Source organism: Coturnix japonica, chromosome 2 (genome assembly GCF_054131305.1).
Source record: "Coturnix japonica strain WE chromosome 2, WE-NBRP24, whole genome shotgun sequence".
Classification (NCBI taxonomy): domain Eukaryota; kingdom Metazoa; phylum Chordata; class Aves; order Galliformes; family Phasianidae; genus Coturnix; species Coturnix japonica.
The window spans coordinates 77,293,472-77,320,815 of record NC_140664.1 but is presented as its reverse complement, the minus strand read 5'-3'; the positions used below and the strand labels follow the sequence as shown (position 1 = coordinate 77,320,815).

The 27,344-nt window shown below is 41.6% G+C and overlaps 1 protein-coding gene and 1 long non-coding RNA gene across 3 annotated transcripts; one reads left to right on the top strand and one right to left on the bottom strand.

The window, feature by feature from the left end:
* Window positions 1–19,952, bottom strand: KDSR (3-ketodihydrosphingosine reductase). 2 transcript variants are annotated; one of them, XM_015854626.3, is made up of 10 exons: window positions 19,276–19,952; window positions 15,498–15,587; window positions 14,712–14,768; window positions 11,019–11,084; window positions 10,781–10,876; window positions 9,513–9,704; window positions 8,450–8,533; window positions 5,673–5,756; window positions 3,764–3,865; window positions 1–3,407 (listed from the first exon to the last, which is right to left on the bottom strand). In XM_015854626.3, exons 1-10 carry the CDS (start codon window positions 19,330–19,332, stop codon window positions 3,288–3,290), a joined length of 948 nt encoding a protein of 315 aa, XP_015710112.1. In that variant the 5' UTR covers window positions 19,333–19,952; the 3' UTR covers window positions 1–3,287. The 2 variants fall into 2 exon arrangements, with proteins under 2 accessions (XP_015710112.1, XP_015710110.1); XM_015854624.3 differs by having other exon boundaries at window positions 19,709–19,952.
* LOC146761986 (uncharacterized) lies at window positions 19,768–25,683 on the top strand. Its single transcript, XR_014943591.1, has 3 exons — window positions 19,768–19,983; window positions 23,440–23,626; window positions 25,546–25,683. It is a non-coding gene; the product is annotated as an uncharacterized LOC146761986 (long non-coding RNA).
* Window positions 25,684–27,344: the final 1,661 nt, after the last annotated feature.

The window sequence follows — 27,344 nt, the reverse complement described above, 5'->3', positions numbered from 1 at the left end:
TATTGTTGATCCTCCATTTATTTTGAGAAATATAAAATATGAAAACTCGTTTACAGTTCTGGCACAAAAGAGATGAAGCAATAAGCACAACGTTCCTTTGTTTTTACAAATGGTACTATGTATTTTCACCGTTCAAAAGTGCCTAAAGTTTTTTTTTCACAGCAAATAAAGTTTACCTATATCATTTGTCTTAGTAAAATATTAAATCTATTTCAATTGCACATGAACACCTTGGTAAAGTAAACTATATGTGCAGTTATAATAGATCTGTGTTTAAAGCAGACAGACAGTCATTAGAAACCACATGGAGTAGAGAAGACTATCAAAGTCCAAAGTGAATCTTAAAGACTGACCAGGAAAACAAGAGACAAGACACTGCCTGATATGGCACAAGTGATTAAATTACTGACGGTCTTACAAAAAAAAAGTCGTTGCATCTATTTGAAGTTCCTCATGGATTTAATACACCGCTAAAATGCTTCGATGCAGAGGTTCCGTAATGTTTAAAGTAGCAAAATATATATATATTTTTTTACTCGAACATTATTCCACAAGATTACAAGGCATCTCCTTCACTTAATATTGGACCTTAAAATGAGTGTGATGGTAGATCTAGAATGGGGATAAGAAAAAGTTGACATTAAAGGCTGCTGCGTTTGACAGTATAACTCCATTTTGACAATAAAACAGCTGACAAGTTTATCAGTTAAAATGTTGCACGTTAATACGGTTCAACAGAAGCTGGAGCATTCTGAGAAACTATTCTTGACTTGTTTCTTTTCAAAGTTTGCCTGCTTCACATTTCTAGTATCGCTGAGGGGATGCAACCTATGATTTTACAGCCAATACGACTTCTTGCGATACGCAAAAATCAGGTGTGAGCTGAAGCCCCTTTACATCAGGGCTGTAACTTTCACCCAGTATTCCTCTTCGCAAACGCTCACGCTGAACTACAGTCAGTCATTATTTGGAGCATTCTTCAGCCAAGATCTTCAACAGAGTGACTGGTGATTTAAGAAGCCCTACCTGAAACATTCTTAAGAGGCCCAGTTACCAGAGTATGTGTGCTCTGATTCTTCTGGGTTATTTCTTAAACACAAGCCTTTTAACATCCCAAGTTGAAGATCCCATAAAATTCAAGTATCTAAAGTCTTACTGGTTTCAAGACCTGATCTTCAAGCTTGTGTTGCTCTAAAGTCACTTGCAGAAGCGTATCTTTCAAACTACTGCATAACCCACTCACTCACTTTGGTATCTTTTTGCAGATGATCAAGGGAATATTTGATTTTTGCACCAAGATAACAACTAATGTAGATAACTGGGTCCAAACAGCATTGTTACGTTGCTTTAAGAAACATGGCAATATTGACGATGTATGATAAGTGCTCCACTATGTGTCATCCACATTAAGCAGCAGAGAAAACACATAGGCAGACTAGATTCCTCTGCACTAAAGCCCAGCAGATTGAAAAAAAGAATATGCAGGAATATAACCTGTTCTCAAAATAAATTGTATAATATAGGCATGCACAACTTCACAGATCTAAACAAAATCGAGAGGCAGGACCTAAAACACAGGCATTAGGAAGAATTCTGCAACGCCTTGACGTTTGCAATCCAATGAAATTCTAACCACTTTGAATGAGAGTATCAGCGTGACTCCTCCAAATACGTTTGTAAAACAGACATTAAAGCAAGTTTAGCCTACGTGAACAAAAGCTTTTGAAGTGATCTACTGAAATCAGAGGGAGAATAAACAAGTTACATTTCAAAGAGTTTTCCATGTAAACCACCTATTACTTCTCATTTTGGCTTAACTGAATTAAAACAGATATATACGGAACATCTTAAAAACAATCAATTTTGCTTGCTTTGCAATTAAATACTGCTTTCAAGGAACTGAAAACACCAAGTTTTAACAGTAATTTTAGAATCAGAGTACTGGCTGAAAATGGCAGCTTTGACATTTACAACACAGTGGAGCTAATAAATACAAAATACACAGCTTTTGGGGAAAAAAAAAGCTCACAAGGCACTTGCTATAGTGGTCCATTAAATAAACAGTGTATATAGTGCACCCTTAAAACATCGTTGTTACACATCAAGCTTTTCCAGTGTTAAACTTGCGATTTATTAGAACAAACCATTGTGTTCCGTGTATTCTAAAGCAGTTATGGAGCAGCCTTGATTCATATATAATGTAAATCAAGCAAATGAGGAGAGGGGCAGAGGAGAGAACTTCAAATAATTTCTTGTTGTGTTAGAAGTTTTTCCCCGTATAACAATGAAATTAAGCACAGAATACCATTCTGACTCTCCTCCCTGTCCCCAATCCCAAAAGCTACATTCCTGCTACCCTAAGAGCCCGGTGTCTGATTCTATCATCACCTACTGGTGTGGCTCATCATTTGCGGCTTTGAAAAATAATGTGCATGACAGTAGCACGAAGCTACTTCCCTTTCCAGAGCAAAGACTGGCAGATAAGAAGAGTGTCTAACTTTGACAAATACTTTTCCAACGATTTAAAAATGTTAAAAGACATAATCACACTTGAAAATGGTTCGATCTTTTTTTTTTGTTCACAGCATACTTCAAGGGCCAGTTACACCTCCCAGCATTTCTCTGTAGGAATGGGTTCTTCATCTCCCTTTAGAAAGTATGCATATATTAAGCCATACTTTTTAATTACTCCCAGACTGAGAAAGCTTAGATTACACCAAAAAAATAGAATAAAATCTGTCGTCTTGAGGTTTCCACAACTGTGTGCTGAACAGAACAAGGAAAGCTGTCTTTGACTGAAAGATCTGTAGGTTGGCCATCGAAGGAGAAGTTACCATTCCAAATTAAGAACAGTCCTGAAACATTAGCGAGAGTACTGACTTGTTCAGGGGACTTTCTACTTCAGCCCACTCTGTCACTGTATAGTTATCTTTTTTTCCACATAAGCACCAAAGTGAGAAAACTTAAGCATTTGTCCAGAATTACCACATGTGGTCCATTCTCAAGTTGTTCCCTACAGATGACTTACAAGCTCCCAAATTCTCTCCAGCTCAAATCACCAAAGGAAAATAATAATAATTAAAAAAAGCTAATCCTCAATCACTCTTTTGCATAGCTTGGCATTTTCTGGAGTTAAACTTCCGTTTTCTTTCATTGCCTTTGAGAGGACTCATCTACCACATAACCAAGTACCTTCAGTCTACATCCTTCCACAGAGAAGCTGAGTCCCACTTGAGCAGCAAGCTGTCCAGGACTGTTTGACTTTCTTCTTTCAATTCAATTAAAAATTACTCAGTCTTATCTGTATTCTCAGATTTTTCTCTTTGCATCATGCAGCGTCGAACTATGCTGTCAAAGCTTCCTAGGTAAAAGAGGCCAATGATGCGAAAAATGCCCATGCAAACAACCTGGAAACAGAGAAACATCTTTCAATTCACTTCTGATCCTGGATTGTAGCATATTTTTCACTCATGAAATAAAAAAGTTCTAGACAGGTAATATAATAGAAAATATATATATGAAAACTTCTTTAACTGTGTTCCATTTCAGGACTGAGCAGTGTGCAGTTCTCTCTGCTTTCTTGCCACACTGCTGCTTCAGCTCAAGAACATTGCTTGAGTTTCCTAAATCCAAGCCTCCATGGTATTGAGAGCTCTCCATGGTATTGAGAGCTACTTGATGAAAAAGTAATTAGTGTTCGCATAACATTCCATATATTTTGAACTATGAGGAATTATGACTACAAGACCTTTGCTAACCTTACCTGCTGAAGACCTTCAGTGATAGAAGTGACTGGGGACATTCCGCTTGTCAATATCGATAGCATGTAACCATCTGATCCAACAAAGCTGTTAAAGTTCCCTTGCTGAATGGAAGGGAAACAGTAATTAAGGAAAACGTAATTTACCCAGTTGTGGCAAAACATGACATGCCTTAATTTTACAGCTATTTATGATAATCATAGTTAATTTCAAGACAGTACGGTTGAATATCTCAAAGTTAAAATAAAAAAACATGACCACAATTAAGAACCTATGTATTAAGAAATATTTTGTACTATACATCAACATTCTGAAAGACATTCCCTAACAACAGTGGTGTGATAGACTACTAAGAATTTCTTGGTAAGCTAGAAAGGCTTGAAGTATGCTTACTGATATAGGAAATGCACAGTGCTCTCTGAAACATGTTTACAGGGAGCATATTACTCCCTATTTCTGTCAGATCACCAATCACTACTGTACTCAAGAATAAAACACCGCTAAATCTTTTGTTCAAACTAGTTTACTGGTGTGTGAGACTTACTGGAGGAGGTGTCCTTCAAACACTATGCAACAGGCCCTCCTTCACTTCTATCAACGACTTCAATTTGCTCTCCTCAAAACTGCAAAACACACTGCCTACTAAGCAATCCAACTAATGGAAAAGGGGGAGGCTCCCCAGGAGAAAAAGGTGGGTTTTTTTTTTTTGACTACTCATCAGAAAAAACTGCAGCTCTCCAACTCTAACTCTCAGGCTTCTCCCATTTTATTTATTTTTTCTCCTAGCAGGTTATGCTGGAAAACAGACTTACTGAAACACTGCAGAACCACCACGGACTGAAGAAGTGAAAGGAGGTGGTGGTGTTCCTGAACCACAGTTATCTATACGGAGCAGTAGCGAAGATGACACTCAAGTGAAGTATTACCCAACATGCACCTGAGAGAACTGAGTTCCTACAGTCAAAGAACTACTTTTTAGTTTCAATTTTAGTCTCTCAGCTGAGGGCTTGGCCGTATAAAGGTCAAATCTCAACTAACAGACCACCCAGAGCACTGAAAGGCATGGTATGAAAAGATCAGATGCTTATGATTAGAAATGAGATTGATTCTCCTTAACTACCAATGCAGAATACCATGTAAGGACATATTAGATTTTGAGACTCACCAGCCCAAATCCAGATGTGATTTTGCACTTATCTGCTGTATTTGTGGAACTATGGTAAGAGCTTCTCAAAACCACACTTACATTATTTAGAATTGTAGAATAATTAGACTTTAAGATTCAATTGCTGAACTTTAAGGATATTAAACTCCATTTTTATTTCCACCTCAGAACGCCCTTGGTGTTTGCTTCTTATTTTATTAGGAAGCAATCTTCAGCACAAATCTGTACAATTCCTCAAAAATGCAATACTCCCTTATAACTAAGAGCATCTTATTGTATTTTAATCACTCATGGATCAGATACTTTAGACATTTACAGCCAAAAAGACTAGACATCCTCCATTTATAGTAACATCATTTTGATCTAAGCCCATATTCAAGAAAAATTAGACAGTCAAATAAGCTTTTGAGGTTAGACAAATGGTATTTGAGACACGAAAAGCCAATATAGCTCAGGGCTTCGAAATAAAGTCATAACCTGCTTTTGAGACATTGTATCATACTTAGGTATCCTTTTATTCTAAGGAACAACATTGGATACATTTTTGTTCAAAAAGATTGCATAAAATCATTTGTGGGCACAGTGGCAAAAGAAGAATAGCAAAAAAACTTCCTGCTCAAACTAACCAGAGACACCACTTCTTGTAAATTGATTTTATTTTTAGCTCAGTCGTTCTCTTAAGCAAGCATTACAAGCCATCTTAGTCTCTCCTATGAAGGTCATACTTTAAGAAATGATTTACTTACTATGGCATCTTTGACTATAACTCTGGCGACTTGTTCCGCTTGGCAAACAGACGAGGTTTCAGAAATTAGCTTTGTCTCTAAGGGCTTTAATAGGAAAACGTCATTAGAAGTTAGACTAAGAACATACAGGAGAGAAAATACGAAGGACAAATTTTGGTTCTGAGTCTTCCAGTGTGGATGGTGTTGCTGCTAACAAGCTGTATCATTCCATCACCTAAAACATCCACTTAAAAGAAAAAGCAGCTTCACAAGTACTATAGTTTTACAAAGAGAACTGCCAGCTTTTAGGCAGTACTTATTCCCCTTGGAATTTATTACCAACAAAATAGTAGATAGCATTCTTTCCAAGTATACGATTTTCAGAAGCCAGAAAAATGCTTAAGCCACATCTCCTCAATGCCTCTATTTTTAATAAAGTAAAAAATAGGCCTAAAATACCGTATTAATTTGTTTTGTAGGATGTTACTTAATTTTTTTTTGTTTGTTTCTCAAACCCCACACACAGCATCCACCAAAACCCATCGCTGTATTTCACTTCATTGTGTTTGAGAGCATTTGTGTCATTTTACCTTACTGGAAGAAAGCAGCCACAGCAATTTTATCAATTACAATTTCTTTTACAAAAAAAAAAATAAGTCTGATCTGTTGTAAAAGCAAGCAGTAAAAAGGTTTGAGAAGTATTCAGAAGCTTGTTTGTCATTTATGTGCTTCTATAGTGCTGGAGCTAAACACATAGCACGCTGTTTAAATGATAAATATATTAAGATAAATGGTTCAGTTGATAAAGAACAAACTGCACTAAATTAGGAAAAGAAGAGCGGTTACAAGTAGATTTGTTATGGAGAAGAATTGAATTAGATTTAATGAAGTTGAATGGAAGCATTCAAACCTAGTCAAATACTTAATATGCATAAAGCATTCTGTGATTAATCCTTTGAAACACACACAAAAAAATAAATCCCACCCTTTTAGGGAAGAACTTAATTACAGGCTTCTTTCTCAACGTCAATCTGAAGTATCTGTGAAATTGTGAATCCTGATGTGCTGACCAGGCTCAGTGGTTTTTCCTAATATACGCATTTAAAGTCAGTGTCTTTGTTAGAGGAAATCATAAACACACACCTTTTACATGCTTTTTCCTATGGTGGCATGGCATATGTCACCAGATCTCCATTTCATAACCCATGCATAATTTAATTCACTGGCCAGTGTCAACAAAATCCATGAAAGAGACAGATGTCAAAAGTAAACTACAATACTGAAAGTATTGCGTGTACTCTAAGTTTGGGAAAAATCAGCAGCTATTCAGGGGCGTCTCACTAAAGTTAATGACATGTTGAGAAAAAGGCAGGCAGAGCTCAACCACCAAATACTTCATCTGATTAGCCAGTCAAAGCACTGTTATAATTTGTCAAGCAGTTATCACAGAAAAAGAGCTTAATGATTAAACACAAGGAAGAAGCATCCTCGGAGCTGACTTCTTTTTGTGTGTGCTTAAACTAGCTCTGAGCAATGATTACAGAATAAAACAGCTTAGCCTTAATGAGATGCAAACCACAGAAACAGATGTTCTAAACTAAGCAGTACTAAATAAATGCAACCATAATGAATGACATTCTGAACTGTTAAATGACAGAATACTGCGGTGATTTAAGGCACACTATCAGGTAGTCACACAACACTACGACTTCACGTGTGCTAAAACAACGCATAAATATGTGTTTAAAAGACAATGCCTTTTCGATAAAGAAAAGCTATATATCACTATCTCCCTTAAACAGAAATCTGAGATTAACACAACATTGCTGGAGAATGTATTTCCCTGCAGTAGGCTATTATGAAGACAAAGAATGTGCAAGCTACACAAGTATCTGCAGATGTCTAATTCTTTATGTGGCTGTGTGGGAGTATGTTTAATACTGAGTATCTGTACCAAGAAATTACAAAGAATTGTGTTACACAGTCCCTACTGAATACTATAGAAAGGGTGCAAGACAAAATTCAGCCTCAATTCCCTATTACACATGACATTAGATGGAGCATCTTAAACATATACTGGTATCTGTAGATTAGCTATTTTCTCTGGTTAGCAGATAAATCAGTGTAAACTAGGGGCCTAAACATAGTATTGCCAGCACCCTTTTTGATATTACATTTTATGCGCAGGAATACGCCAAGTGATGAGGAGCAACTAAACTTCTGAAGATCAAAACCTGCTTTAACCTAAGCAAAATGAAAAAGGCAGCCATGGATACACCCCTCTGAAAAAGAGACAGTGCCAAACGGAATGAGAGCTTCCCTTTCTACATTAATAGTAGCTTTTTTTGCACATAAAATTGTGCCAAAGCATGTATTCACACAGAATAGTTGGTTTGCAAACCTCAATGAAGAACTGAAGTTTTCCTTTCACCTGTCATGACCAACCTAACAGCATAATACCAAAAGATGCAAAATAGGTACGTTATTTTGGCTCATCATGCTTTTATAACAAAACAAGTTACAGTGGTTTTCATTTGCTATTTCGCAACGTTCAGATTGCATGCAGAAAAGCTTATTAGTGTTTCAGCTATTAAAAGTTAAACAGTTCTTCCATTTAAAGCCAGAGCAAACTATGCCAGATAGCAAAGTTGATAAAACCGAAGTGTTTAAGTGCTTTAAACATTTTAGTATGTACTGTTTCCAGAAGTACTACAGAAGTGAATGATATCTGAAACACAGAATTTATTATAAAGTAAACCTTCAAAAAAAAATTACAATGTTGCTGAAGAACCATTTACCTTTGTTTTACTTTCTTCTGCAAAGCCTGGTGTGTCAGTATCTGGAGGATAGGCCACTGTTATATAGATATTATAAGGTTTGACCTGCAGTTCACAAAAAAAAAGAAACATTATCTTATTACTGACAGCCTTTACACTTCTTTGCTTTATTTCTTCAGATTGCTTGTAGCATTAAATCATCCACACACAACACTTTCAAGACTTGGAGCTTTGTCAAACAAGGAAGAAAACACAGATTTTAAAGAGATGGTTGTGTTGCTTTTAGTAAAAACCTTTAAGAACTAACAAAAATATATCATCAGCCTGTAGACAGACTGTGCAGTCTGATTGCTCTGCAGACCACAACTCTCTTCTGCTGACCAGCACAACCCACTGCACCGAATGGAATAGGATAACAGTGACCATGCAAGGGTCCAGAATCAAATGGGCATTAAGGAAAAATCACTTCCCAATCAATTTTACCTGTCTTACAGCAGTGACATACTTAGAAGTCTCACCCCATCAAATAATGAAAACAACGTGGGTTTTTTTGGTCTCAACTTAAATGTAAGCTTAGAACATTGCAATATATAAAGCTCACATAAACCAATGTCTAGAAGAGCAAACTACTTCAAACAGACTTTGTTATCACATTCAAGCTTGCTTACTGTCTCATATGATTCACATACCATTCATTTACTACATCCTTGCAACCAACTTGGGAATCAGTGCCCTTAGTAACAAGCCCTCACATATCCATGGGGTCTTCAATACCATTCTGCTTAATTTTAAGTCCCTTTCATTAAATTAGAAGACATTTAGATATAAGATAAATAGAGCATATATGTTTGTATGTGGTCATCTTCAGTTCTAGAAACAGAGTTTCTTCTCTCTTATGCAAATGAAAGTAGCTCAGTTTCTACAGCCCTGTGCAGAGCAATATGGTTGTCCTGCTCTCAAAGAAGGACCAACATAACAAGCATCAGCAGAGTTGCACAAGACCACTGAAATAAAATTTGCTTAGCTGCAAGTGAAAACATAAGCGTTCTTGCTTGCAAACAAAAGCATAAGTCATTTCACACACCTCCATTTGCAGGGCTTCAGCCAATCCTCGAAGAGCAAATTTGGTTGGAGAATAGGCTGTATAACCAAAAAGGCCTAATTGCCCAGCCTGAGATGATACAAACACAATCCTTCCCATCCGCCGTTCTTTCATGGTAGAGATTACTGCACGACTCGGGTAAACACTACCGAGATAATTGACTGCCATTAATCTCTGTTAAAAAAAAAGTGATATTAAAATGGTATTTGAGTCACAGATTCAGCATTCTTCAGATGTTCAGTGTTATTTCTCAGAATCCCTATTGAGGCTTGCTTTAACACCAAACTCCACTGGATTTGTTTTCCTATCAGTTAGCAAAGTAAACAATGGTTTCCTACTGTATTAGTTTCATAAACCATCCCATAGTTAAGAATGTCACTGTAAGACAAAAAGAAATGCACTGCACATACAAATGCTAATGGCATTCAGGATACTGATAATGTGAGCTATTATGGCTTTCACAAGAAATTGGACTTGGACAGTGTCAAGCAATCCATTTACAAACGATGAACAAAAACATACTGAAACGAAGGGCTTCCTAAAAAAAGAAAGAGGAACAATTCTACATATGTATGCACAAGCTCTCATCATTGGCAGGTAAGATGAATTCTTCTGTTTCATTCTCCCAAAGACCTAAAACACAACTGGTGGCCTATACAAGCAATAAAACACATTACTTACTGTTACACTTACTGTACCATTATGTCTATTCAGTATCATGTCTAATTAGCATTTTCAGATGGCTCACTGATGAGGTGGGATTCAAAGTAACCAAAAATATACATTTTGGTTTGGGTTTTAGTGTTGTTTTTTTCTTTCCATCAAGAGGCACCAAGTTACAAACTATTTGTACACCTCAGAGTTGAATGCTGACAAGATGGATTCTTCTTCAACAGATTCAAAACATGTGGAAAAAAACCCCCACACACCTTCATCAGGAACAAAGAGACCATGTGAAATTCAGTGTCTTTCAGAGCTCGTTAAATAAAAGCAAACATCAACCTTTCCTGCCATCATGAGGTTCTTCCCTACCCCAGGTGGAGAATTCACTGTTCTGAACCGCCCATGGACTATTAATCAGGCAAAAAAAATAAGCTGCAATCCTTGCGAATCTAAAAATGCATACAAAAACCACCACTGATGGAATACATCTCTACTCATACAGTCTGGAAAGACACAGTAAAATAATCTATTCCTTAGAACAGGTGAATGACAAATTACTTGCAATGAAATAAAGAATGATCACTCACTTCAAAAGAATTCACTTCGATATCCTCAAATTTTCCTGTAACTGATGTTCCTGCGCAGTTTACAAGCAGGTCAACTGGCCCCAGCTTCTCCTGAGCCTGCAAGAGGACAGAAGTGAAACTTTCCAGCAGGAAAAAAGCATTCATATAGTATGGTGTCATTATAAAATATATCATCACTTGAAACACATCACGCAGATGACCTTTACATATACACATAGGTGAAACAGTTGCTTCTCACCTGTTTGAGAACATTCTCCACCTGTTCATAGTCTTTAGATACATCAACAGAAATACACAGCACAACCTAAAAAAGGAAAATGAAAGAGCATTTTATAATCTAAGTTCAAGAATGGTTGGCCCCGTCATATTAGGTCATATCAGGGACAAAAGTGAAAAAACAAGACTAGGAAAATCTGATTAGTGGCACAGTGCTACATATACCTAAGAAATGATGTAAGGTTTACTCCTTGTCTGGGAACATGAGATTGTGGATTTTAGTTTGAATGATTCAAGAAACTGAAAATAGATGTTGGCCCAGGGGATAATAAGTAAATAATTAACAAAACAAACAAACAGAGACAGCAATGTCTTAAGTTTTGTTGCAGCTGGAAGTATTGATTTTCTTTAAAACTGCTGATTACATTTAGCAACATGATCTCAGAACCTAAGTTTTGAAGTGCCTTCTAGTCAAATTGCAGCCAAACAAAGCACTGACTTTGGGGTATCACCAACTGTAAGATCACTGCCAACTCCAGCTTGGCCAGGGATTTACAAAGAGACTCTCCTCTCTGCTAAACAACCAAAGCTTTGGTGTAACTCAGTACCTTGAAAGGAGAATAAATCATACACAACAACATAAACAGAGACTCCTACATTCTCATTCCCTATGCCTTACTTTACTTTGTTCAGTTCATTTAAAGCTATTTAAAGTGAAACAAAGTCATCACCAGTTTCTAACAAGTGTCATCATGGTCACTTGTCATGAAGCATGCCACCAAAAATGAAGCAAAGCTTACCAAAGTGTAACTAACTGCTTTGGCAGCTAGTCATTTGTCAGTTTTGCCTCTGGTCAGACTGCAACACTTCCCAGCTCCATAAGCAGAATCTGCTTGCCATTCCTGTGCAGCAGGTTGGCTATTCTTGCCTTCCAGCACTGTGCATAGCTGGACACTGGAGTAAACTTGTGGTGCAAGTCATTGGTTGGCCAGCAAGCATCTCTCCTTAGGGCATTTGTAGATTTTAGAAATATTTATCTTTTACATAAGTTTGAGAACAAAAATAACAGCTGAGCTACATTGATTTACTATCTGGATGTCTTTACAGCAAGGTTAAAAATCACAGTTCCATATGAAAATTGGATATTGGACTACAAATCAGTTAATCATACTGTGATTAATATACTCAGGAACTACCAAAGCTTGTATTGGCTACCAGCACATTATACAATTCATCTTTTTGCTCCTATTACTGTATTTCCTTTCTGCTACATTAAGTTGATTACCTCCAGTCCAGAGCACGCACTATGAATGTGGTCCTAATAAACAGATTATGTTGCCAGGAAGTCTAATATCCTCATTCCAGTTGCTCATCTTTTGTTCTAATAGCACACTGTCTGATCATTCCTAAAGCATTCATTTCTCAATAAAAGCTCATTTGTGAAGTAAGCAGGAATCACAGATCACAGAATGACCCAGGTTGGAAGGGACCTCAAGGATCATGTAGTTCCAACCCCCCTGCCTGGCAGGGCCACCAAACATACACATTTACTAGATCAGGTTGCCCAGGGCCCCGTCCAACCGGGCCTTGAACACCTCCAAGGACGGGGCATCCACAACCTCCCTGGGCAGCCTGTTCCAGGGCCTAACCACTCTCCTAGTGAAGAACTTCCCCCTAACATCCAACCTAAATCTTCCCTCTTTCAACTTAAAACCATTTCCCCGTGTCCTGCTATTGTCAGCCCTTTCGAAGAGTTTACTCTCCTCCCGGGTGGTAAGTTCCCCTTCAGGTATTGAAAGGCTGCAATGAGGTCACCCCGCAGCCTTCTCTTCTCCAGGCTGAACAAACCCAACTCCCTCAGCCTGTCCTCATAGGGGGGGTGCTTCATCCCCATACAAGGAAAGGGATTTTAAAAAATTTCACAAAAACTTACGGGCAAGTATTTCATTCCACAGCACACCTTTATTTGTAAAGGCTGCACTGTCAGCATTCTAAATAAATCACATAGAAATGGCTTTCAGAGAACACACGCCAGATCAAACACCTAAAGTTATGTAGACACCAGAAGCCTGGTGCTCAGTGCAACATAGTTCTACATAAACATACATGAGCAGAATGCATACAGCATGCAATCATGTAAAAACTGGTATTTCCTCTGGATTTTTGCTCCCTAGCTTGGTATCTTGCAAATGTAACAGCCTCCATGGTCTGGCAATCCACACCAGACAACTATATTTTCAGCAATCTTCTTCTACAGCCTCTGTGTGTTCAGCTGCCCTCATCTGTCAGCTTCTTATACACTATTCCAGACACCCTGCTTTTGCTATTTGTGTTCTTTGAATTTAGAACAGGCAGACCTCCCTGTGACAATGACTACCACCCAACAATGGGTACACTAGGGCACTCCCCCTGCAGCCAGTGGAAGTATGGACAAGTCTAAATCTGCTACTGCTAAAACAATCCTGTTTAGCCCACACTGAAGCTTGTTCAGTCTTGAACTTACTGAAATTTTAACTGAAACTCTTGTGGGAACATACCTGGTACTCTTCTTAAGAAAATAAAAATGTAAGCCCACATCTGTCATGCCTGGACAGATTATTAACAAGAGCATTGTGACAGTGTTTGACAAAGGATCAAAGTCATCGTCAACCCTGGGAAAAGGCCAGAGCAGCTAAAGGAAAATCATTACCTGGGTTCATTTGTTTTTAAAAGGGGACATAATATTGCTCCTTCTCTCCCCTCATATGATTTAATATTTCAAAATAAATTTGATCTGGGTAAGGAAACATGCACAGAAAGACCATCTCAAACCATTTGACAGGAATGAGAAAAGATTGAATCTTACAGAGTAATCTTAATACCTTCATTTACTTCAGATAGTACTAACGTTATTGCTTCCAGATAGCCACCTTTCTCCATTGCTTATCTTTTCAAGAGAACATATCCAACTTATTAATTCCCCAGACTAACGACGTGATTTACTACACCCAATAGACACCAAAAGCCCTATCACAAACAAATTGCTTGCACTTGTAATAACGAAAATAAGAACTAATTTCCGTAACACAAGAAAGAAGAAATCAAAGGTACAATGGTCGCAACACTGTTTCTCTTTTCCTTTGGATATGAGCATTAAGAAAAAAGATTGTAGTATTTCATTTTGAAGCTGTGTTTTTTGAACATAGAAAACCGCCCTATTTTAAAAGTTTAATACCCCAGCAAGCACTAATGCACTAAAACAGTGCATTAAGCTTGAGTACAGTATTTACCTTCAGTGCTTAGCCAGGAAAACAGCAATACACAGCACAACATAGGGAACTAAATCTGAAAATAAATACCTGAATTTATTCCCCCATTACAATTGCGGCATTTATGATCTCTCAGTGTTGAAAAAAAGTAGGTTATTCTCCTCAATCTTAAGCAATACAAACACTTATCAAGTGACAGCAAATTACAGCTATCAAACAAATTCTATTACATCTATGGCTGAAGATACCAATCTTTTTCTCTGAGGAAAAAAAGTTAGTGTACTAACCAGGCAACATCAAATGTAGCAGAGTTTGGAACATCACACATAGACATATTGGAATTTCTTGAATTCAAGTGAAGCCTCACCTATTGTTATCAACCAGCTTGATTTTAATAACCAGGCTACTGAAGTGATGGTGAAGGGACTACCTTGAAACACCACAGTTATAGGTAGCAGTGAACTTACCTGCTTGTCATTAACAGAGTACTTCTCTATTTCCTTCTTTGTCTGTAACAGCTTGTTCTGAAATGGATAATAAGAACAGCTAAAGCACCGCACTTATGAGAATGTATCAGTGTTTTGAGAAGCCCTAGAAACATTCTCTAAAAACAAGGACATTATCATCAACTAACAATAACGCTTTACCATGTTCATATTAGAGATTCATGAATATACAAAACATCAACTCCATGTGACAGCAATGGAAGAGTTTTAAGGCAAGCTTATCACACAGAATCACAGAATGACCCAGGTTGGAAGGGACCTCAAGGATCATGTAGCTCCAACCCCCTGAACACCTCCAAGGACGGGGCATCCACAACCTCCCTGGGCAGCCTGTTCCAGGGCCTAACCACTCTCCTAGTGAAGAACTTCCCCCTAACATCCAAGCTAAATCTTCCCTCTTTCAACTTAAAACCATTTCCCCGTGTCCTGCTATTGTCAGCCCTTTCGAAGAGTTTACTCTCCTTATGGGTGTAAGTTCCCTTCAGGTATTGAAAGGCTGCAATGAGGTCACCCCGCAACCTTCTCTTCTCCAGGCTGAACAAACCCAACTCCCTCAGCCATCACAAGTTGTATGTAAGGCTACACTTCTTCAAAAGGCAGCCACCTCTACTCTGAAAACACATTAAATTATCAGGATCACCTTAAAGCATAGAGTGGAAAAAGAATAATTAGCAATTCCCAAATTACTCCTCAACCACACCAATTTCATTAATACAGCATAGCCAACAAAAATATAAATACGCTTACCTCATCTCTTGCAATCAGTGTTATGAAAGCACCTTGCTTATAACATTCAATAGCAATACATTTTCCAATTCCACTGGAGCCTCCGGTTACCTAGAAGTTATTTGAAAGTCAGTTAGTCCATTATTCTCATCCCTATACCATAAAAAGTCAAATTGAAACTCTAGAAGTGTATTGAGACTCAAATATTACCCGGTGAAGTACGGATACAAGATACACAAAAGTTAGTTTACTCACTAAGTATGAATAGAAAAACAAAATCTCATTATCATCAGGCAACTCTTTGTTTCCAAAACCAGCTTCATCTTAGTGGTACTTCTTCCATTTTTCTTATGTCAGGCACACTTAGAGCCACTCTCATTTGCCTTTAATTAACTTATTTTTAAAGTAAAGTAATAGTTATAAGTTTGAAATCACTGCTAACGTTAAGGATGCAATTACATCCTGTCCCTCCATGCCTAGCTACAATAAGCATTCATAAAATGAGCAATCATGGCTAGTCTGCCAAAAACATCACGTGAACAAACACAAAGTTATCTTCTTTCTTATTAAAACATCCTTAATTGAGCACTGGAACAGGCTGCCCAGGGAGGTGGTGGAGTTTCCTTCTCTGGAGATACTCATGACCCGCCTGGACGCCAACCTGTGCGATGTGGTGTAGGGAGCCTGCTTTGGCAGCAGGGTTGGACTCGATCTCTGGAGGTCCCTTCCAACCCCTACGATTCTGTGATTAATTTGACAGCTGGCCCCTGTAGACCAAGTCTCGCAGTTCACGTCTGGATACTGAACTGCCTCAATGCCCTTCTGTAGGGATCCCAGTTCTAAGCCTTCATAAGCCTCTCCTTCTTCCTCTAAACCATAATTCTCAGTGGTCTTCCACGCAAACAGGAAATAAACAGTTTACCTGCAGACAAATGCAAGGTGATAGCAGCATCCCCACACTAATAAACAGGTTAAAGTCACCTTAACGCCCCCCTCACTACCCTCCAGAAAAATCTATTTGCAAACTCCATTTAAAACAAAACACAGATGGTGTTCCGACTGCTCTTCTTGACAAAAGACTTCAGAGAAAGTACGGCATCACCTCTATTTCAACTATGAGAAATGGAACACCCTTGAGCCAACCGGTGGAAGAACAAAGGCTCCCAGTCTCATCTGCACGTGCCTCAGTTTTGTTTTCAGACTCGCTACCCTCAAAATTCTTTCATATTCCTGGAGGCAGTAAAGTCAGAAGAGTTAGAAGTACAGTCCCATGAGTCACTAAACTCTTCTTTCTTATGAGTGTTTCATCGCAATCCTTCAAAGACAACAGCTCAGTACATCAAGGGTCATCATGTAACCTCAGCAAACTTATTTTCAACATAGTCCACTGTTTTTGTCTAGTTTGTCTGCCATCACCAGTGGGTCGAGAGCTTATAAAGACTAAATTCAGCTTAAACAGAGTTTTGTCTATTAGAGAAAGTCACTTCAAAACAGCTCCTAATCAACTCTTCCCTAAACTAACCCTTGTGGATGACTTCAAGACGCATGTTCTTTTCTGGAGACGTTTAACAGTGTCGGATTCTGAATAAAGAATGACTGCTTTCTAAGTAAATTAAGCTGGTGAGGGGTCTGAAGCACAGGCCTTATGAGGAGCGGCTCAGGGAGCTAGGATTGTTCAGCCTGGAGAAGAGGATGCTCAGGGGAGACCTTATAGCTCTCTATAACTTCCTGAAGGGAGGTTGTAGTGAGCTGGGGGTTGGCCTCTTCTCTCGTGTAATCAGTGACAGAACTAGAGGGAATGGTTTTAAGCTGCACCAGGGGAGATTCAGGCTGTTCATTAGGAAGTATTACTTCTCGGAAAGGGTAGTCAGGCATTGGAATGCACTGCCCAGGGAGGTGGTGGAGTCACCGACCATGGGAGTGTTCACGAAACGTCTGGATGTTGTGCTGAGGGATATGATTTAGCCGGGAAGTATTGGGAATGGTTGGACTGGATGATCTTCTAGGTCTTTTCCAACCTTGATAATTCTGTGATTCTGTCTAAACTCACACAAGAAAGGGAAGTTTTTATTTGCAGTCATACCCAAGAACGCTAGACAGGGCTTGTGTCAGATAGGTCAGTAACATCCCTGTAGCCTGCTCTGATTTGCTGCTGTGCTTGACTGGGCTCCAAATGACCTCTTGCTGAACCACCCAGATGCATCCAAGCAACAGGTCACAGTGCTCCCAGTGCAAAAGCTATAAAGCTGAGACATAGAGATGGGTCAACTCCAGGAACACCCAAAGCATGCTGCCATTATCTGATGGGCTCTGCAGAGTAATGCTGAAACTACTCCTAGTCCTGAGATGGCCCTTACTCCTGTGGCTTAGACATGCTGAAGCTCAACTACCTCCAAGTTAAAGGCTCTGCTCAAAGTGAAAGGAAGACAATTACAAGCAGCGAGCATCCTCACATTCCTACCACAGTTAGCCCACAAAAGTAAATATACATTTAAAAGCATTTTGTTTTACTAAATGAAACCTGATGCTTGAGTCAACCCGATGGCTGTGCTTCCATCACAGAAGTGACTCTAGAAATGGACAACAGGAGATGCCAATACATACAGCCTTGTCTTCTATTGGTATATCAATGCAGTTAATCATCCAGAGGGTGGTGACACACTGGAACAGGTTGCCCAAGGAGGTTGTGGATGCCCCATCCCTGGAGGCATTCAAGGCCAGGCTGGATGTGGCTCTGGGCAGCCTGGTCTGGTGGTTGGTGACCCTGCACATAGCAGGGGGGCTGAAACTACATGATCATTGTGGTCCTTTTCAACCCAGGCCATTCTACAACCCTATGAATAGTCATTTTGAGACCTTCACTTGTATCAAATTCAGCTTACGTGGCTAATATAATAAGCAGTTGTGGCTGTAAGGGAAGGATTCTCCAATGAGATTATTCTTTGTTGTTTTCAGTGCGAGCCAAGTGAAGCAGCTCTTTGAAAACAGAAGAGCCAGCAGAGTAGCTTTGGAAAATGCGTAACGACATAAAGAAAAGACATTTGGGATAATCAGATTAAAAACAAGCAAACAAGCAAGCAAACAATATTCTTGAATAGAATACACTGAATACTTCATCGTTTACTATTCAGTTTCCACGTAAGCATTGCAGAAGACCCTTTTGCTTTTACGCAGTACAGAATGATTTCCCACCACTGTGGGAAGAAACTCAACCAGGGAACCTTTGCTCACGCTTGTATATCTCAGGCAGGACACGATACTGTAAAGCCAGTTACAGTAGCAATACCTATTGCATCAAGCAACTCGGGAATACTGTTGCAACTTGGACAGCTCTGAGCAAGGACAGCTCTATCTGCAAAGAGCAGCCGTAAAACAAATAGGCAGATAAGAACGAAAACAAACAAGCAAGGCACCACACAGAGCTCGAGAAAGAAAGAAATCCCAAATGCAGAGCAGCTGTCAATTCCCTTGCACCTCAAAGGTCTAACTCCTGCATTACCCCCTAGTCCTGTAGTAACAAGGGCAATCTTCATGTACTACTCACCTCCTAAAAGCAGATTTACAGAATCACAGAATGACCCGGGTTGGAAGGGACCTCAAGGATCATGTAGTTCCAACCCCCCTGTCTGGCAGGGCCACCAAACATGCACATTTACTAGATCAGGTTGCCCAGGGCCCCGTCCAACCTGGTCTTGAACACCTCCAAGGACGGGGGAGCAAACAGCGCAGCTCTCCACACAGCACACACCCCAGTTAAGTCCCGAGATCCGACTGAATGACCACAGCTGCCACAACTCACCATCACGCATCCATGTGCCCCATAGGCACCTGCAGCCCCCCGGCTGCCGCTCCCCATCACACACCCGTTTGACTATCAGAACTGGGGAGCCGTTCAGCCGCTGTGTTTCCCCGAATCAACCCTCCCAGCGGCTCGCCCCGCCACGCTGATTACAGACAAGCCAAACGTCGCTCGTGGACACGGATACCCGCTCTGCGTGCCGTCCCACCATTTCCCTTCGGGTCAGCCCGCCCGTCTCCTCACCCCGGGTCCCCTTCCAGCCCTTCCCACGTAGGGCCGCGCTCCAATAAACGCAGCGGGGCCTTCCCCGGGACACGGCGGCCGCGGCCTCCCCGCTCCCTCATCCCGCCCAGCGCCTCCAGCGGAGCGCTGCCCCGCGGTGTGTGAGCCGGAGCGGGGAGCTGGGAGAGAACAGAGGCCCCGCTCCACTCACCACAACGTGCGCGCCGGGCAGCTTGAGGGGCTTAGGGCTGATGAGCGGCGACACCATGTAGAGGAGAAGGACGATGGCCACGATGAAGGCGGCCGCCAAGAGCAGCATGGCTCGGGCCGGGCTCGCCGCTATGGAGCGGGCAGTGTAAAGTGACGCGGCCCCTGAGGCTGCGTGAGGCGCCGAGCGCGGCCCGGCCCGGGACTACGGCCGGTACCGCCCGCACTGCGCCGCCACGGGGCCAGGCAGGAGGAGAAGGGAGGAGCCCTGAATGGCTGGTAGGCGGGGCGGACCGTTGGAGGCAAAGGGCGGCGGGGAAGAGGGAGCTCCAGAGGAGGAGACGGGGAGCGGGACGGCGCCCCCTAAGGGACCCGAGCATGGAGGGGGAGGAGAGAGGGAAGAACCGCCCCTTCGTGTCATGTGGGGCTTCCCGCCGAAAGGAGCGGGCGGGGCTCCGTGTGGAGACCGACGGGAGGCTCCGTGTGGGGTTCGCGCCCTGAGAGCCGAGGGCGGCCATTCGTGTGGAAAATCATACGGACAAACGTGGTTTTTCAAAGCATAATCATCAGATAAACTAAATCCAAAACGGCCTGGAGCTCAAGTGAAATGATTCGTTGCCTTTGAGTTAGTATGGCTGCCTGTGTTCAATAGTTCCTTTGCTGTTTATGGCCCAAAGGAGCTTCCTGAAGCGGTTTATGTTGCAAACGCTGAGCAGCCTGTGACTTGTAGAAAGGAGTTTGCAGCATACACAGCGTCCTGGCCTTGGAGAGATTACGATCAGACGAGTGCACTGGGAAGGGTGTGAGGGTAATGCAGATGAGCGGGGAGTAGGCGGAAATGGGAGCAGGGCTGCGGGCAGGGATTAGGCCGTCCTTAAAGGGGAGAGCAAGGAAAATGGAGCAAAAGAATCCAGGAATTAGTTGTGGAATGGGACTGAGCCAGGATCGGACTTTGGTGAGACTTTGAGCGTGGTGCTGTGGGGTGGAGGTGTGAGGAAATGAGAGGAAGAAGGTGTGTGTGCTGAGGTAACAGCCACCACAGCGAGGATGGGGAGAGCGCTGAACAAAGCTTGTGTCCAAAGAAAGGCTGTAGGCGACCACCAGTTCCAACCAACAGAAGATGGTGTAGGATGTGGACTAGAAGCACAGCAGGCAGAGATACCGACTTCGTTCTTTACATACAACACGGTGTATGTATTATCTTTTGTAGAATATTCATTAAACACAGGAGATTGATAATGTAATAGAGCCTGTTCCTAGATAACTACTGCAGAATACGGCGAGACTTGAAAAGCCCAAATGTCAGCAGCGTGGAGATAAAGCAGATGGAGATAAATCCGTCTTTCACAATGTGGTATCGCTCTCAGAATCAACGTGAGGCGAGGGCATGGATAGAAACAATCGTCTGCAGTTAATTTCTAGTAAAATGGAGGTTAAACATATTGGTAGGGGGCCTTTAAAGACCTCAAAAGCAAGATATGCATCACAGTTACAATCACATGTTACAAAACATTACAAAAGCCCTTGTAGATTAATGAGGAGTCCCATCGGTAAGTCTTATGGAGAAATCAGTACTGTCTTCTCCTTATGGCTAAGTGGCCACTTTACAACCTTGTGATTGACAGTGCAGACAGCGTCTACTCTGCTTTTGTTCAAACTTTGGTTGTGTGTGGAGCAGTATTTCATCAATCTGACCTTGGCTAACAACATCAAAAGTGTAATTCTGAAGCACAAACTGACCAAGGTTATGTATGTACCTTGGGGATGGGTAAGAAAACAAAAAGGTTAACACACGCTAATTGCTTTGCTAATTAATCCTTAGAAGAAGCTTCAACACAACAGTGATGTGTTTAGAGATGAAAATCAAATACAAGTAGATTGAAGTGCCCAAACTGTAGGACCAGCCGTGGTTTTCTGCTTCCTCGCTTCTGCTCATTTAAATCTTTCAACAGACGTTTGCAATAACAATATTGTGGGTTGGGATAACTCAGTGTGAACAAAGCGCAGCAACCAAAGTACAAAAGCAGTCATTGAAACACGGAAACAACTGTATGAATTGGTGATACTACAGTGCATGTGACTGATATTAGAGGTATCCTTTTGATCTTCTTGGAAGATAATTATTCCCAAAGCATGCAAGGTACGCACAAAAGAGATATGGGCTGTCTTAAGATGCCATTAAGAGAAGGCATAAAGCTTTAGCAGAGTGGTTAGTGAGGTTGCAGCCTGGACAGATCTTCTTAATGCACTTGAGTACTCATCTGCTGGATTTTCTGGTTGTGTCATATTCACCTTAGGGAGAGAGGAGGGAAAAAGGCCAGGATGTGTAGGCTACACAGTGACTGGGAAAAAAAGCTGGAGAGTTCTTTATGTGATTTCCATCCAGTCAGTTCTTCTGCTTTTAGGGAAAGAAGCAGGAAGAAGAAACTTCAATGGCCAAGGAGAACAACTTTTACCCTCTGTTTTTCTGTATTAACTTAATTTCTTCTCCAACCTTTCTCTCTTTTGTGTAGCAAGCAGAGGTGTTCTGTGCTCATTTCTTAAGAGGTCTGTTGCAGTAATCATTACAAGACATCAAAGGCACGTTGGCAGTTCTTGGATTCCTGCAAAGCTTCAAGTTTTAGAATAATGGCAGTCTAGGTGGCCAAAAGCCCCATTGTCCCAGAGGAGAAGAGCTAATAGGAATGTAAGAACTGAAATCAGAAAGGGATTTACATAACACGCTGGCAGTAGAGGAGAATTGGGAAAGAAATAATGATCTGCACATGGTAGTGACTAAAGCACTGTGACTGAAATACTTATCACACCCAGCTGCCTGTCTTGCTGTTCTTCTCCAAACAAACAAGCAAACCCCCTGTAGCTGAACAATAGCTTCTTTACTGGCCCATCGTGCTGGAGAGATCATCAGCTACCCCACGTAAAGCAGGGTGAAACAGCTCCCAGAGCATTATGCAGGTCAAAATACCATATGTACCCTGTCTGCTGGAGTGCTATCGTGATGATCTTCTGGGCATTCCTAGAAGGAGATTTCCTGCCCTCCCAAGCTCAGCGTATCATCCAGAAAGTGCTCGCCTGCAGCAGGGATGGGTTCCGGCAATCTCTGCAGCTTGCAGCTATGCCGCATGCCCTTATCACGATGAACTCAGGCTGGGCTGCTGGCCCAGGTGCTGGAGGCTGCCAGCACACAGGCAGGGGGTGGTTGTAGCAGCTCAGGCTCAGGTCAAACCAAGGCTGTTTGCTGGGGCAGAGGAGGCCAACTCTGCGGTGCAAAAGCAGGTAGTATATATACATACGTAGCCCAGCTACCAGCCGAGTGTTCCATTCATAACTGGTGGCCATGGTGGCCCATTATGTGTCACAACTGATTTCGCACCAAATAAATAACTGTACAGGTATTTCACAGATTGAGCAATGTATTTATTAAAATAAAAATAACTTACCTCAAACCAGTGGTAGAAGGAAGTCTTTACTGTCTAATTTTAATAGACATAAGTTAAACTTGGGACCAAAATGATCTTGGATTTCATTTAGTACCCATGGTTCTTTCTATTTGGTACACCTGCTTACACTAAGCACCACACTGGAGCAGTTTGCTCTTCGCACTCAGGTGTCAGACACTGCTATAGATTTACAATGGTGTTGGGGGTGATGTAGGTTGAAAGAGAGGGCTGAGGCCCTAACCCTATCCCACACCTCCCAGTTCCCCATCCTCATAACAGCTGCCCTCTTTCCCAGGCATTCTATGGAGGAGCAAGGCAAAGATTTGCCGTTCTGAGAGAGCAGAGAAGGATCGCTCAGGAATCACCGCACTGCTCCAGCACTATTGGATTTTGCCTTTATTGAGAGGCTGTCCTTCACCTGTGGCTATCATTACTACCTCACTGAATATGGATTTTCAGGAATATTTTCACTTTTTAGCCAGGTAAGGAGCATTTTTTGTAACTACCCTTCCAGCAACTTATGGCCAATTACTGTCTCTCCTGATTCCTGTCCAGCCATGTGGTTGCAGTTATTGTTTCTCCAGAGCAGGCAGAATCTTTTGCCTTAAGAAAAGCACACCTCGAGGTAATCTTTGAAGAGTGACGGGTTCTAAGGTTCACAACTTTGATCTGCTCTGGGATTAAGCTACCTGTTAAACCACCACACACCATCCAGTCAAGCCATTTCTGTTCTGTGCGTGTGACTGATTCTTATCACGAAAGATCCAGTTAATGATTTGCAGTCTTCAAGCAAGCCTCTGGTTTCCTTTGATCTTGCTTTTTGTAAGCGATATTCTCAGGTAGTTCCAGTGCTTGTGAAGCTACTGCAGTGCTCTGGAGATTTTATTTGTGCTTCTGGCTGCCAGAGTTATCCATTTCTAGGCCTGCTTGGCCAACCCCATAGCACCAAAATTACTTCAAGATCATGCCGTGATCCATTATCTTTGGCAAAGAAGCCGCTGTTAGGCAATGGAAATTTAGAAGATCTCTTTTTCTTAGCTTACTTCTCTAACCCAAGGACTGAGTACAACACAGCCTGCTGAATGCAAGGAAACTTGCACCTCAAACCTTTTCCCCTAGTGGGTTATACCAAACATGTCAGAGTTGCTTGCACTTCTTAAGGCTGTTTCCATCCCCCTAATGGCATGAACCATTGCCCTCCTGTTGTCAGCCTGCAAAAAGGCTGCTATGTACAGATTTGCCCTGTAGGTTTGAATGGAAAAAGGGGAAAAAAATATCAGAGAAAGATCCAGCTTTTGTTCTGCTGCTCATAAGCTCACTTTGGTAGAAAAGCTGAAGAAATAGGAACATGCTTTGAAATAAGATTTTAAAAGGAATCAGCTTCTTATCTTCCCTTTGGGAAAAAATAGTGTGAAGGACGGAATAAATCAGCCAGAAAAAGAAAGAAATTGACATGAGAGAACTAGTTGGGCAGAAAGAAGGAGGTGGAAAATACCCAAAAGCAGCAGGAAAGAGAGAGGCACAGATTGTCAATTAACACTTCCATCAAAGGAATGGCCCCATCAAAACCTTTTGCCTCCTTTAAGCAGCATCACCCCTTTCCACTGCTTACTGCAACGAAGCGAGCGTGCTCTATACAAAGACTCAAGCGAATAACCCCAATACCAGTAAAGCCTGCAGAAATCGTTTCATTTTCACAGCTGACACCACAGACTAAAGCATAAAAATACATCAGATTGTTGTGTAGAGCATGAGCACTGTGGCAGTCATTCCAGCAGTCGTTTCCCCTTAGCGTTAGATATAGGAGAGCTGCAGCAAGGACCAGCATCTCCCAACCTGTGCACTCCTTCATGGACAGATTCACCCCATGCGGACCCTCAGGTTGCCCAGGAAGAACAAAACAGCTGTGCCCAGAAAGAGCATGGAAGCTCAGAGAATTTAACGGCCTGCTGGACAGAGCCCATCTACACATGGAACAAGCTGCTGGACAGAGCCCATCTACACCTGGAACAAGCAGGCACCTCTCTACGCTACTAATGCTTGGCAAAGAGAGCTGTGCAGCAGCTCCTCCCCGAACACTGGCTGTGTTGTGACACCAGCCCTGTGGTTCCTGTGGCAGCTCCTGCAGTTCTGCAACTACACGAGCCTGGCTGGCAGGCCACCTGCTTGTTTCCTATCAGCAGCCACGTGCACCATGGGCAGGAGGCCTCCAGGCAAGTAAAACAAAAACAAAAGCAAAAACATTTCTTAATTACAGAGGTAGAGTAGGGCTGGATATGAACAAACAAAACCATACGAAAGCAAGCACACGTGTAAAGAGTTCATAATGAATGTGCTCAAGCCTTCAGGTGGTGAAGGGAAATGATCATTTCTAGTTGGAATTTTCTTTTTTCCCCCCTAGCTTTCAAGTACGCAAACGATTCACTCGCCTCTTCCCGAGCTCAAATCACTGCTGTAAGTAACAGTTTCCATTTGCCATTTTTATTTCCTCTGTGAGATGGTGACATTAATAGCAACTTTCTCTGTCCCTTGTTTGGTTGACTGGTGATTGCTAAGGTTCTTGCAGCACACTGCCAGAACAGTAGTAAAAGGTGACTGCTCCAGCACCGTTTTTTGTAACTCATTACCTGTAGACACTCATCTGCCTACAGTAGTATGAGTCAGTGGAAATTACTGTTTATAGTTTACAGACCACATGTGACACTGAGCATGTTTGAAAGCAAAGTCCCTGCCTTGAATAGCTGAGATTTAAATTAGCTGAGGCAGCAGAGGAGGAGAGGAGGCAAGCAAAAGCAGGTCTTGCCAATCCATGGCACGGTGCCCAGTGATAGGTCACCAAGCAGGAAAGAAAACTCAACCCTGGCTTCATTAGCAACATCAGGCCTATGTTCAGGTGCCCGTGACTTATTTCCTGGAGAAGTCTCAAAACATGACCAACACCTGTTTGGACTTCTATGAGAGAGCTTAGTGCCTGCTATGATGCGGGTAGGATACTGATGTTTATTTTCATGACTAGTGCCTGAGACATGCAAAGAAATGAGCTGTAAAATGTCTAGTATTCCTGCAAAAGAACGTAGCAGATCCTGCACGTGGCAGGTACCGTGCATAGATGGCACCAATGGATGGATGCTGAAGATTTAGGTTAGATATAAGGATACATTCTTTTACAGCGAGGCTGGTGAGGCATTTGAACCCAGTGTTGTGGTTGAAGCCCTGTCCCCTGGGACTTTCAAGGCAAGGCTGGGTCAGGCCCTGGGCAACCTGATCTAGCTGTGGTGCCCCTGTGCACTGCAGGGGAGCTGGACTAGTTGGCCTTCAGAGGTCCCTTCCAACTCCAAAGATTCTGTGATTCTAGTAAACAGAAAGTGTACAAAACAGTGACCTAGTCAAAAATTTACTATCAGAAGGGCGCGTGGGTAGAGGTAGGCAGGCAAAACTGTAATTAGGTCAAAGAAAAATAACAGGACAAGCTTATCTGATACCCGGGCTGTCAGTACACAAATGCCAGGACAGAGGATCAACAGGAACAACTAAGAATTTTTACACGCATAATTATGACGACAGAGAATTTGTGGAATAATAATTGAAATATTATGTGTGAAGAGGTATTTTTAAAGAAAAATCAAGGTGAAAGCACAGTAGCTACAACGTAGACCATCTGCTCAAGAATAGAAGTATGTTTTGATAGTAATAAAGTACCTATTGGAAAAGCAGCACAACTGAAAGCAAACTCTCCACCAATGCTTGCAATAGCTTATGTATGTCATGTGAGCGGCTCTAAGTCAGCCATGATTACTAGGATGAATCTGGTTAAGACAAACACGTCTGGAAGCCAGTCATGAAACCACGGTCATCATTCTGGAGGAAGGAAGGACTATGCAGCGAAATCAAGGCATTCCTGCATATTTCAACAATTCAGAGCCATCAAAAAGCTCCCCGTCAGGATAATCTTCAGAAATAACGTAAAAAATACATAGCGGAGCAAATTTTCATTAGGAAGAAGACAAACACAAAAAGTAGATTAAACAGTGGTTAAACAGAGAATGGTTAAGCCATTTCTTTGCTTCAGCTGCTGAAGAGCAAACTATGATCAGGTACATCTGACTGACAGGAGCACAGAAGCTGATTCAAGGGTATCTGCCCAGAGGACGTGTGTTCTGCTCCACTCATTATAACAAAAGCAATCAACTCAGTTCTGAA

Excerpts from the sequence above, each read along its gene's own strand:
- KDSR (XM_015854624.3), bottom strand. The coding sequence starts at position 19,816 with ATGCTGCTCTTGGCGGCCGCCTTCATCGTGGCCATCGTCCTTCTCCTC. Across the intron at positions 14,769-15,497 it reads CACTGATTGCAAGAGATGAG|AACAAGCTGTTACAGACAAA; the intron begins GTAAGCGTATTT and ends TATCCATTTCAG. Across the intron at positions 8,534-9,512 it reads CTGAAGCCCTGCAAATGGAG|GTCAAACCTTATAATATCTA; the intron begins GTGTGTGAAATG and ends TGTGAACTGCAG.